This window comes from Amblyraja radiata, chromosome 13 (assembly GCF_010909765.2).
Source record: "Amblyraja radiata isolate CabotCenter1 chromosome 13, sAmbRad1.1.pri, whole genome shotgun sequence".
Classification (NCBI taxonomy): Eukaryota; Metazoa; Chordata; class Chondrichthyes; order Rajiformes; family Rajidae; genus Amblyraja; species Amblyraja radiata.
Window position 1 is genome coordinate 8,566,489 of NC_045968.1, and position 13,989 is coordinate 8,580,477.

Below are 13,989 nucleotides of genomic sequence, written 5' to 3' on the forward strand. Positions count from 1 at the left end.
CTGGGATAGTCCCTTCCTCAACTACCTCATCTGGCAGCTTGTTCAATACCCCCAACACCCTTTATGTGAAAAATATGTGTCTCGTGATATATTTCCCGTTTCAGAATGAATTAGCTTCGAATGGTTAAACCAACATCTATCAATGTGTCTTAAGGCTCAGAAGTTAAAATTCACCATCGAACACACTTGTACTTAACACAATAACTTGTACTTGCAGCACCTTTAATGGAGTGAACGTTACGAACAAAATTCAACGCGCAGTCACATAGAAATTTCAGGACATTCGATAAGCAGATCTGATGAGGGCCTTAAAGAAAGGGACTGAATTCGGAAGCGATTGTATTTTAGGGATGGATTTTTAGTGTTCGGGGTCCAGGTACCTATGATATTTAAAACATTATGATTACAGTGTTTCTATATTAATTATTCGGCCTCATAATTCTGATTAATTAACAAAAATGGTACAAACAAAGTAACACAAGTGATACAAGAAAACGTTTCATTTTCATTTCTTAATTACTTTGTGTGCTACATGTTCACCGTGACAATCCGATTCGCTCGTGTCGAAAGGGTCTCGATCCGAAACGTCACCCATTCCTTCTCTCCAGAGATGCTGCCTGTCCCGCTGAGTTACTCCTACATTCTGTGTCATCATCGGCAGTTCCTTCCTACACATTTCGTGGGCTGCTTTTATTCATCGGTCTTCTCGAATGGAAGCGTGTGAGCCTTCGTATTTGGAGGGTATTTTATTTTTGACAAGTGAAAATAAAACGTTGAGGGCAGCGCTTAATCCCTGGCCCGTCCTGGCACAGCAGGGCTGGACATGCCAGTCTCGATTCGAGCACCATCTCTTCAGGTGAAAGCGCTTGGTGATTTCATCGGCGGAGAGCGCGCCTTGAAGGTCCTGTTTGTTTGCCATCACCACCACGGGGATGCCTTTCAGACACTCGTGCTTCAGCGCCCGTTCAAACTCTCTTTTGGAGGCCTCCATGCGCCCCTTGTCCGCACTGTCCACCACGAACAACAGTCCGTCCGTGTCCTGGAAGTAAAACGGCCAGAGTTGGCGCATCTTGTGCTGTCCTCCAACGTCCCAGACTATGAGAGCGACGCCTTTATCCCGCTGCAGCATTTCCACGTTGAAACCGATGGTGGGGGCAGTGAGGACGTCGGTATCACTGAATTTTACTCTGTACAACAGTGTGGATTTTCCTGCTTCATCCAGACCCAGCAGTAGTATGCGAAAGTGTTTCGTTTTCAACTCTGTGGATGCCATCAGCCCCATTTGGACTCAACGCTGGCTGATCCGCTCTGCTGCAATTGCCCAACCTGCTGGCAAAAGCTGCCGCCGGCGCCGAGGAGAGTTTATGAACAAAGTCATTTCCGTAATCTCGGCTAGCCGCATGGGACGCAAGCTAATAAAATGCGAACAAGCGTGGCTAATCATACAACGCCTCCTATCTCTACAAGATAACAGGATATTTGACTTGGATGCTGATATCGATGCATATAAAAGCGGAAGGCTGTTCGAAGCAGGTATATGTGGCACGGGGGGAAAGTACATGCAGGTGACTCAGGGGCCACCTGTCAAGAATTGCTTGGTAACGTACGGATAAAAGTATTCAACAACAACAAAAATAGGAGCAGGAGGAGACACGTTTTCTTCAGAGCTGTCTTACGACGAACAGCAAGTCCGCGCCGCATCCTTTACACACTTTTTTTAAATGTTGCCATTTATAATTTTACTAAGCCGATTAACCAACAAACCTCGCCTTTCCCATTCTGACCTTTCTGTTCAGGGCCTCCTCCATTACCAGAGTGAGGCCTACAAACCTGTACGTCTTTGGTGTGTGGGAGGAAAACCGGAGCTCCCGCAGAAAACCCGCGCGGTCAGAAGGAGAACGCACAATCTCCGCACAGACGGCACCGGTTGTCAGGATCGAACCCGGGTCTCTTTCGCTGTAAGGACAACTCTACCGCTGCGCCACTGTACCGCCCTGTAGTACTGTTCAATATGATCATGGCTAATCTATCTCATGCCTCTTCTGTGCGCTCAATTCCCTGAACTTCGAAAATATGTTTCCCTTATCTTCAAATGCCACTATTGATCTAGCCTCGGCTATCATCTGGGATAGAGAATTCCTTATTCACCAACCTCTGTGAAGGAAATTCCTACACACCTCAGTTTAAAATGACTGATCCCTAATCTTGTAAGAACGTCCCCCTTATTCCAGATTCTCCCTGGAGTGGAACCCTTCCCTTTCCTATAATGATCTGGGCCTCCTCCGTTATCACAATGAGGTCACACGCAAACTGGAGGAACAGCACCTCATATTCTGCTTGGATAGCTCGCAATGCAAGTGTGAAATTTGTCCAACCATCTGGCAATCAAAAACCCACTCATCTGTATCCATTGATGACTTGCCAGGCTTTGTCCTGTCTCCAAACGTCTGCCATGTCCCCCCCCCCCCCCTCCCCCTCCCACACACAATCAATCTCAAGAAGGAACCTGACCCCCCCCCCCCCCCCCCACACACACACACACACACACACACCCACAATCAGTCTCAAGAACGAACCTGACCCAAAACACCGATTATCCATGTTCTCCAGACAGGGGACAACATGTTTCAGGGTGAATCTTGCAGAAAATGCAAAGGATGAATTTAGAGATTGATTGGGAGGAAAGTGAGGGCCAAGGGAACACTGGCCATACTCTTTCCAGGAGGAGAAGGGGACGAGAGTAGAGGTGTGGAAAATAGGTGAGATATGATCAAGGGTTCATAAGTTATAGGAGCAGAATTAGGCCACTTGACCCTTCAAGTCTACTCCACCATTCAATCATGGACCTCTGTCATTCAATCATAGGGCTTCTCCCTATCAGTCTCCCTAAGAATCATTCAATCTCCAACTCCCACAGCCTTCAGAGGTAATGACAATTCAGGTTCCATCAGGGGAAGCAATCGTTCAAGAAGAAAGAATATATCACAGAAGCATGGAAAGTCACATCATCAGAGCAAATACAAAGAAGATGGAGGAAATTGGAGAATGGAATGGAGAGCTTACTAGAGAGAAACTTAAATGTAGTTTGATTGAGAGAGCTGTGGGAAGCTTGTGGTAGATATTTGTTGTTAATCTATCCCCTGAGATGGAGATGGAGCAATCCTAAAATGGGAAAGTCAATGATGGGCCATGTGAAGGTGAAAGCAGGATGGGAATTGGTAGCAAAAGTAATTAACTTTTTGAGATCTGTATGAGTGCAGTTGTCGATGTACTGGAGAAAGTGGTGAGAATGGATACCAAGTAGGGCTGAAATAAGGACTGTTCCATGCATCCGCCAAAAAGGCAGCGTAGCCGGCAAGGATTGTTTCATAAGTGCGGGATCCTGGTGTATGATGCATTCAAACTTCTTCCCTGCCAATAGAGTGAAGAAGGGTCTCGACCCGAAACGTCACCCATTCCTTCTCTCCAGAGATGCTGCCTGTCCCGCTGAGTTACTCCAGCATTTTGTGTCTATGGTGTGAATCAGCATCTGCAGTTCCTTTCTATACAATAGAGTGAAGACATGAAACACATGCCCAAGTTTAGTAAACTCCTCGAGTTCTACGTCTTCTGCTCTGCCCATGCATCAGATGGTACTAAACGTTGCAAAATAATAAAAATACATTTACCAATTACATTTTAATAAAAACTCCTCATCTTTTAATCTTTGTGGAACAAATGCCATTGAAATTCCTTGGATTTATTCAATGGCAATTCTGCATAAAACTTTTATATAAAACTATGAAGCTGCATTATGTAGTATATTTGGCTTTTGTTTTAATGTATTAGTCATAATATTTTTGAGAATAAGTTAAAGGTATGAGTAACAATCCTTTTACTCAGAACACCCCTAATTAATCCCTTCCCTGACTCCCACGCCCATTATTCCCAATACAGAAACCAATGCAGACATACCTGTATTTGTTCCCTCGGTTAATTAAAATATTACTACTGATTAATCTGTTTAATGGACTTTGAAATTATTGATTTGAGAGCTTAAGCAGGCCATGAATATAGGCGAACTGCTACACTTTAGTTACTAACTTAAAAAAAATATAGAACATAGAACAATACAGCACAGGTCCTTCGGCCCACAATGTCCCCCCAAACATGATGCCAAGACCATCACTTATCTACTTGCTCATAACCCACGTCCCTCCATTCCCTGCATATCCATGTGCCTATCCAATAATCTTTGAATTGCCTCTCATGTATCTGCTTCAACCACCAGCCTGGCTGTGCATTCCAGGCATTCACCACACCTCTGGGTAAAACAAATCTTGCCCTGCATATCTCCTTTAAACTTTGCCCCTCTTGCCTAACAGCTGTGCCTTCTTGTGAAATACTGCTTGTTTTTTTGTGTATCAGTTCTTGTTTCAATAACCATTAACTTGGTCATGTTGAAGGGAAAAGTTAGCGATACTCAAAGTTAGGTTAAATGCAGAATCCAACAAGTCAGAATCTATCTATATCTATCTATCTACTAAACTAGGTGGGACCCATTGGATCCCATGTTCACACGGGAGGGCTGGTGTTGTGGGCTGAAGGGACTGGTTTCCAGATGGCTAGTATGGACATTGTGGGTCAAATGGATTCTTGGGGTGGCAGCTCAGTCACTCAAGCCTGATGTGCTGGTGGCTCACACATGGCTGGTGGGCTGGCAGTTGACTCACGGCTATTCCTCGAAATTCCATTTCAAGTAGGGTGCAAGGTCATCAAATTCAAATGCAGTTTCCAACCGCTTCAAGCAGGGTGCAAGGCCACCAAATTCAGGTGCAGTTTCCTACCACTTCAAGCAGGGTGCAAGGCCACCAAATTCAAGTGCAGTTTCATACCACTTCAAGCAGGGTGCAAGGCCACCAAATTCAAGTGCAGTTTCATACCACTTCAAGCAGGGTGCAAGACCTCCAAATTCAAGTGCAGTTTCGTACCACTTCAAGCAGGGTGCAAGGCCACCTAATTCAAATGCAGTTTCATACCTTTTCATGCAGGGTGCAAGGCCACCACATTCAAAAACAGTTTCATACCATTTCAAGCAGGGTGAAACCACCATAAAACCACACAAAACACCACATAAACACCAAACTCACAGTTCAGTAGACATTCAGTGTGTTCAGTTGATTCACAGCTCAGACAGATTCGTGACCTCTCTCTCTCCCCCATCTTGCAGAGACTGCGCCACACCCACACTTCCGGGTTTTATAATCCCTGCCCCTCCCACGGGAAGGGGCGTGGCCTTCATGGCGTGATTGACAGGAGAGAGATTCTCAACATTTTTTAAACACTAATAACACTATTATTTTTCATTGATGGGAAGAATTCTCTGCACCTGATGAGCGGAGGGGGACTGAGTAAGATGGCCAAAAATCACATCCGTAAGTGGTAACATTTTATCTAAAATTAATATACAGTGCAAACAGGAAGTTGTCAAGCTTAGACTTTTAATCATTTGCCATTTCAAACCAACCACCACCAACAACCATTTGCTGTGCCTTATTTCAAACCAACCACCACCAACAACCATTTGCTGTGCCTTATTTCAAATAACCACCATCAACAACCATTTACTGTGCTTCATTTCAAACCAACCACATTTTCATTTTCAAACCACATTAAGGGCACTCAAGGTCAGTAAAACCACACTCACAGTTTAGTAGACATGTGTTCAGTGTCATTCACGGATCAGACAGAGAGACGTGACCCTCTCACTTCCCCCATCTTGCAGAGACTGACTGAGGCATTCAACACTTCCGGGTTTTATAGCCCCTCTGGAAGAGGCAAGGCCTTCAGGAGAGAGAATCTCAAGTTACAAATAAAAAATAAATAAAAAAACACAAAAGAAAAACAAGGAAGGTGGAATGGGTTACCTGTAATACGTCAATGGAGATAGGTTTGTAGGTTATGAAGTATAGATTTTCATCTGGTCCTGAGTTCAAGTTTCAGTTGGGTCCTCGTGCTGTGCCAATCTATCCCTTCAGATAGTTAATGAATGGAGCCCAAATTTTATGGAAAAGATCTTGTTTGTCCATTAAGACAAGTCTAATTCTTTCTAAGTATAGGGTCTCCGACATTTCCGTAATCCACATTTTAATTGTGGGGGTTGTAGGGCCTTTCCAAAATTTTAATATTAATTTTTTCCCGGTTATTATACTGTAGTTGAGGAAATTTCTTTGGTTTGTTGTGAGTGTTAAGCTTTGTTCTGATATTCCAAGTATTATTAATTTTGTGTCTGGGTCCAGTTTTGTATTAATAACTTCTGAAGTTATTTCAAAAATATCAGTCCAGAAATGTTTAATGAAGTTTACTCCTCCATTTCTATTGTGTAATATCCAAATATAGACACAACAAGCTGGAGTAACTCAATGCGTCAGACAGCATCTCTGGAGAAAAGGAACAGGTGAAGTTTCAGGTTAAGATCCCAAATGTCCTTCAGAATATACAACTGTTGGTTTCCACATTGAAGCATGGAATAAATAACCTCTTAATATTCTTTTATATAATTCAAATGGTCACCTCCCTGTCCCCTGATCTTTCTATTGATATTGTTCTGCTTTCTTAGTCACCACCAACCACATAAAATGTTGGCCAACAGGTTAAACCTTCAGGAGTACACCTATGAAGAAATACCTTAATTTGTCATGAGGTTTTTTCAAGAGTAATTTTATTTCATCAGATATAATCCTGGTTTACTGTCGTGACCCTGTAATGCCTCGGCATTTTCACAGAGTCCCAAAACTGAGGACCAAGTGTCCCAAACACATCTACTTTGAATCACAGAAATTTTCACTTCTTTAAATACAGAATCAAAGTGAAAATGTGGCGTCTACATTTGTTTGATGAAACAACGCTCATTTCAGAAGTAATTCAATCTGCAGCAAAGTATTTTTTAAATCATTTGAAATTAGGAGCATTGCTGCAGCGGTACTGGTAAGCTCTAGTTCAGCAGGCTGTCTATTCAAGCTCAAACTAGGACCCAAGCAGATCTATGTGGCCATTTCAGTACAATTGAGGGAACTGTTATGAAGAGAGAGAGAGCCGTAGAGTAATACAACATAGAAACAGGCCAAATGTATGGGAAGGAACTGCCCTTCAGCCCAACTTGCCCCTGCTGACCACGATGCTGCATCCACTAGTCCCACCTGCCCGCATTTGTTCCATATCCATTTACCTGTCAAAATGCCTTTTAGAAACATCGAAACATAGAAAATAGGTGCAGGAGTAGGCCATTCGGCCCTTCGAGCCTCACCGCCATTCAATATGATCATGGCTGATCATCCAACTCAGTATCCTGTACCTGCCTTCTCTCCATACTCCCTGATCCCTTTAGCCACAAGGGCCACATCTAACTCCCTCTTAAATATAGCCAATGAACTGGCCTCAACTACCTTCTGTGGCAGAGAATTCCAGAGATTCACCATGATTTAAATGAAGAAGTTAGTTTGTAAATTTGAAGAAACAGTGAACCTAAGTTTCCTCTGCATATGTTATATAAAGAAATCAATAGGAACAGAGTAATGAAGTTCTGTGCTGCTCTGTCTGAGATTTAACATCGAAACAAAAATAATTAAGTTGATTTTCATGGGTCTTGCTGTGTGTCTTATTAAAGTACCTCAGAGGTCATTCATTAGTTTGAATTGTTATGGAATTGTAAATGTTAAGTGATTTTTTTTCTGGTAAAAATGCAGAGATACATGTTCTAATTTGTATAATTATATATGATTACGATGTCTTTGAAACGTGATCAATTGTAGCTATTTATCTGCCATTTGGAGTCAAGCAGCAAAAAAGGTTTAAAGATATATTTTTAATGCACCTTGATATTTATAATTATCAGTCCCATAACATTGTTAATTATGTTACAGTATACCAGACTGGATCTAAATAATATTCTTCCTGTGTGAAAGGACATTACTTTGGAAAATAAAAATTATTTTCAATGGTGGCTTCTGCAAGTGGAAATTAAGGTAATGCAAGTTGTTAATATTAAAACAAAACAAAACAGTCTGAAGAAGGGTCCAAACCAAAAATGTAATCTGTCAATTCCATCCACAGATGCTGCCTGAAGCGCTGAGTTACTCCAGCATTTTGTGTATTGCCCAAGATTGCAGCATCTGCAGTTCTTTGTGGCTTCTTGTTAATGTTAAATCACAAGGTGGTATATGCTAGTTATCCAAAAGCATTAAGGGTTACAGTGAGAAGGCAGGTATATGAAGTGAGGTTATAGATCGGACACGAACTAATTGAATGCAAGAACAAGCTCGAGGAGCTAAAGCATTTAGACATTAGAGATGCAGCATGGACACAGGCCATTCGACTCACCATGTTCGTGCCGACCAGCAATCACCCTGTACACGAGCACTATCCTACACACTTGGGTTCGATCCTGACCATGGGTGTTGCCTGTGCGGAGTTTGCACGTTCTCCCTGTGACCTTGTGGGTTTTCTCTGGGAGCTCCAGTTTCCTCCCACACTTCAAAGGCGTACAGGTCTGTAGGTTAATTGGCTTTGATAAAAATTGTAAATTGTCCCTTGTGTGTCTGATAATGCTAGATGGCGGGGTGATCGCTGGTCAGCGTGGACTCGGTGGGCCGAAGGACCTGTTTTCACACTGTATCTCTAAAGACTAAAATAAGGCTAATGGTGATGAATTAATCACATTTTTGCTCATAAACTATGAATGCATGTTTTTAGTGTGACCTGCGTACGTTGGTAAATTGGCTGGTGATGTTGTGTATGTTATAATTGTACATAAAAGGCACTTGAATGCATGAATCCTATGGAAATGTTCTTGATTCCAGCCATGACAAAATGGACCATGATCACCCAGTTTAGTTTAGTTTAGAGATACAGTGCAGAAACAGGCCCTTCGCCCCACTGAAGCACTGACCAGCGATCCCCACACATTAACACTCACTAGGGACAATTTTACTTCGGAGTCACGTGAGTGACTACGTGAAGAACCCGCTTACGACGCATGCGTGTCATTACGCTACACGCATTCGAACTCGTCATTGCTGGAGGAAGGACGTTCCTCCCAAACGGCAGGGGTTGAACCTGCAACAGTAAGGTGAGGGAACGTCGTTTCTTTTACTTACCTTTTTTCTTTCTACAGAAGGCTGATGAGAACTGGCTGGGGAGAGTCTGCAGAACTGCAGGCAGCCAGCAACGGCTGGGGCACTGCTATCTCCCTTAAAACGGGAGCCGGAGCCGACTTCAGCTCCAGGAGCACGCCGACAGCGGTGGAGCATTTCTGGAGCAGTCATTTCCGACGACTCGGACTACAGCCCCACGGACCTATACATGGGTCCGAGGCGCTGGAAGGAGCGAGAATGCTGGCGGGGGAGAACCTGCAAAATTGCGGGCAGCCGGCAGCAGCAGCAGCAAACGGCACGCTGATCTCCCGTAATGGGAACAGCTGTGCCCGATTTCGCTCCCGACTTCGCTCCCGCGCCGGCCCCGGCCGGTCGGGAGAGGAGCAGCCGCGAGCGACCAGTGCCCGTGTGCATGGGGGTCGGTTTGAGCGGCTGGAGGAGATGGCAAGCAGCTGCGAGCGACCAGTGCCCGTGAGCACCGGGGTCGGTTGGAGCGGCTGCAGCATGACCAGCAGCCGTGACGGCCAGTGCCCGTGAGCACCGAGGTCGGTTGTAGCGGCTGCAGCATGCAGGAAAAGAGCAGCCGGGAGCGGCCAGTGCCCGAGAGCATTGGAGCCGGTTGGACCGGCTGCAGGAGCAGTACCCCTTGTGGGGCTGCAGAGTGGAAATACTCCAAAGTGGCAAAGCCACAGTGGGCAACTAATAAGCCCCACAGCACTACTCCTTGTGGGGCGGCACAGAGTTTCTCACTCATCAGAGGGGAACACCGAGATTCAATCCTGGGCTGGCTGCAGGAGCTGGAACAGGAGCAGCTTCAGGAGCAGCCGTGACGGCCATTGCCCGTGAGCATTGGAGCCGGATGGAGCGGCTGCAGGAACTGCAGCAGGAGCAGCCTCAGGAGTAACGGCTTCAGGAGCAGCCGCGATGGCCAGTGATCATGTGCATTGGAGCCGGTAGGGTGCCCGAGAGCATCGGGACCAGCTGGAGCGGCTGTTGGAGACTAGTCACAGAGGGGCAGCTAGTAAGTCCTACAGCAGTACCTCTTGTAGGGCTGCACAGTGTTCTCCCTCATCAGAGGGGAGTATAGGGGGTCAAGTTTGGGCTCCACTTGAACAGGGGAGCAGAACATACCCCTAGTACACTTAGGGTGCGGAAACCCTATGGGAAAACACTTACCATCAGGGAACTGCAAAACCTGAATGTTCCCAGTATCAACCTAAACATGGTAGGGCAGGGAATTGAAACGAAAGAATGTTCTAAGTCCTAATAGATGAAAACCTGGAACCTCCCAACCTCCAATATTAAAATTTGGAGGCATCTTATCTTAACAGGGAAAGATCTTCACATCGAGGGAACTCTGGGACACATTAAGGAACGTCTTAAAAACTATTTCCTGAGAAATGTGCTACCCTCATCAGACACCAGCACCTCAACGACCACGGAGGATGCCGAAATAGTAACTAACCTACTAATAGGAACCAGGGAGGTTGGTAGTGGATAACAGATCTATCTGTATGCATAGAATTATTCTACCGACACTTAAAATTCAGAAGTACAGGGGTATACCTTAGAATTCTTCATTCCATTATCCTCCAGTTCAGCATGTACCGAACTGAATGTTCATGCTTACAGGGAAAGAAACAACTAAAGCGCATACTGAACTACAGTGCCCATATATTATAGGACTTATGGAGAACATCCACACGAATCACAGGGATTCGTGTCCTAAATATCCTTCTCATAATTTAGAGGTGGTTGCCACTTCATCTTAGATTGACTAATTTGAATACTTCGTACTTTATATTCATTACAAATGGGAACCTTTGGTGCAACTAAGGGATTGATCCTAGGGTACTACATGGCAAGCATGGTATTAAAATACGCTTGCTATATAGGACTCATTGAAGGTGCCCACAGATGTATTTAACACAACAGATCGTCTGCGATCCACCGTTAACACACTTCACATGGCAGTATCTTTGCCGTAAGAAAGGGTACAGCCTTTATGGAGGCTTCCAGGGAACTAAACCAGCCATCAGACTGGTAGTAGAATAATTGGCATTAGGGACTGTGTGACAGCCACATGATATCGGACCTTTACATAATCATAGTACAGAGCGCTACACGCGTCACTCAAGAAATTATGTGGGGGTCATTCTGACCGACTTATGAAACAACCAAACACAGTTATCCGTCTATGTAACCACATACTGATGGGCCTTGGATTGGGATGCTACTAATTCCATCTCCAGCTGTAGGGGAGATGGAATGCTCAGGAGGCATCACTACTAACGTTGGGCATATATACCTGGGGAAGTGAGAGCTAGTCATGGCTTTAAGTCAAATTGTTTTGGGTTATATCACCAGTATGTTAATCTACAAATTGACAACACCACCGGGGTAGCATATGTCAACCATATGGGTAGAAACATATCGACACCATGTGACTATCTGGCCAACAATATTTGTGAATTGAATTGAATTGAATCCTTCTTGTCAATCAGACCTTTCGGTCTGAACGAGATGTTGTTGCCTGCAGCCATACAAGTAATACTAGCAGCACACAATGGACACGGGCTGGCATCCGCCGCGGTGAGTTCACCGGGTACCTCCACTCTGTGATGCAGGCAATAGTCTTAGAGTCACTGTCTCTATTAATCTGGATTAATAGCATATCCAGATAGAGATTGGATATCAGCTTCCAACTACCAGGAAAACTGAATTTAGTGGCAGACAACAGGTCACGCTAAGTCTAAAAACTCTGTATGGATGTTGGATAAAATATGTATTGCTGGAACAGCTGGTATGGAACACCAGATAACGACCTATTCACATCCATGCTCTTACCAGTTATCAAATTATGTTCTTGGGAGCCAGAACCTGGGGCAGTGGTTCAGATGTACCTTCGCTGATTGGGGGATCATTTATGCATCCCTCCCTTTTGCCTCATCAGTCGGTTATTTAGGAAGAAACTATAGACTTCACGTCTCGAATTTTGATAATACCTGATTGCCCTACGCAACCAGAGGTACTGGTGATATCAACATGGGTCAGAACCATACATCACCATCCATCATAGACCTAACTTACTGGGTCTTCCCGCAACAAGGGGAGTTACCCGTCACTATTATATATTAACCTATTTATTTAGAGTTGGAAGCACCTCTTCTACACCTGGGACTGACGGACCGAATGCGGAATTATTTCAGCGGGTCACAGAAAGCCCACCTAAACATCAGTACTTGGTATCATCTAGTAATGGGAAGTACTGTCACAACAACAATCATCACCCACAGATCTATGAACATCCCGTCTGTTCTGGAATTCCTGGCAAGCCTCCATTACGATGAGAGGCTCAGTCATAGTGCCATCAACTGCGCCAGAGGTGCTCTGTCAATATACCTATTGAAGGTGTTCAAAAGGGAACTGCAGATGCTGGAATGAAGGTACAGAGCGGCATTCTGTTGGGACAAACCCTGGTAAACAAACTCATGAGGGGCATTTTTAAAATTAGCCCCAAGAAACAGGTACTCCCAAATATGGGATGTGAGCATTGTACTGACCATGTTAAGAAACTGGTCTCCAGCTACAGCTCTGTTCCTACGGGAACTGACTATGAAAACAGCCATGCTGATGGTCCTGGTCACGCCACAAGGGTCCAGTCACCACAGAAAACAAGGTTGGACAACATGATTAATTCATCTGGAATTTATGGTTTACATCAGTGTAATAGTCATACAGAACAGACAGGGGTCAGCAGGCCTAAAAAACAGAATTCAGGGTCTTCCCTACAGATGGTCGTCTCTGTATTATAACACACTTACTATCATACTTGACGTATACTAAGATCATCAGAGGGGAGGAATGTCACTTTAATCAGCTACTAACAGCCATTTAAAACAGTGACAGTCCAGACCATCTCTGGATGGCTAAAACAAGTCCTAAATAGGCTGGAGTGGGAACTAGCATTTCAAATCTCACTCCACCAGGGCTGCAGCTACATTAGCAGCTATGAAGTTGGACGTACCAATGGACCAAATCCTCTAGACAGCAGGATGGCCAACGGAGGAATTTTCCAACGACTTTATAACAAACCAGTCATTGAACCTGAAACATTTACAGAAACAAATTTAAGTTCTGTAATATAATAGACCCATAAATAGGGGCAATAATTGGTGTTCATAATTTTACTGTTGGATTTCAATATCGTATTGATGTCTAATGTTGTTAACTCTACTCTCCCCAAAAATCAAGGCAGATGTGATGCATGGACTCGTTCCACGGCATGAAATCACAGAGCTTTAAAATCTTCACGTAGTCACTCACGTGACTCCGAAGTAAAATAGTAAGATTAAACGAGAACTTACCAGTTTGAAGTTTGATCCTTATTTTATGAGGAGGAACGTTGAGGGACTACGTGCCCTCCGCTCCCACCCTTGATCATAGTCTGAACTGGTATCTGTTGTCTAATCTTACTATGTTTAGTCATTATAGTTATCTGTGATTCCACACCGCTGCTTTGAAGAATGACACGCATGCGTCGTAAGCGGGTTCTTCACGTAGTCCCTCAACGTTCCTCCTCATAAAATAAGGATCAAACTTCAAACTGGTAAGTTCTCGTTTAATCTTACTATTTTACATTTTATTCTAAGCCAATTAACATACAAACCTGTAGGTATTTGGAGTGTGGAAGGAAACTGCAGATCTTGGAGAAAACCCATGCAGGTCAAGTTACAGGTACAAACTCCATACAGACAGCACCTGTAGTCGGGATCGAACCCGGGTCTCTGGCGCTGTAAATGCTGCAAAGCAGCAACTCTACCGCTGCGCCACTGTGCTGACCATAACAGTTACGATT

General features: G+C 44.3%; 1 protein-coding gene and 1 long non-coding RNA gene across 2 annotated transcripts; one reads left to right on the forward strand and one right to left on the reverse strand.

The window, feature by feature from the left end:
* Nucleotides 1–208: 208 nt before the first annotated feature.
* On the reverse strand, nt 209–1,558 carry arl14 (ADP ribosylation factor like GTPase 14). Its single transcript, XM_033031179.1, has one exon. It carries the CDS (start codon nt 1,280–1,282, stop codon nt 695–697), a length of 588 nt encoding a protein of 195 aa, XP_032887070.1. The 5' UTR covers nt 1,283–1,558; the 3' UTR covers nt 209–694.
* A 268-nt stretch (nt 1,559–1,826) lies between these two features.
* LOC116979595 lies at nt 1,827–13,974 on the forward strand. The gene is made up of 3 exons (XR_004413752.1): nt 1,827–1,958; nt 3,282–3,283; nt 13,942–13,974. It is a non-coding gene; the product is annotated as an uncharacterized LOC116979595 (long non-coding RNA).
* Nucleotides 13,975–13,989: the final 15 nt, after the last annotated feature.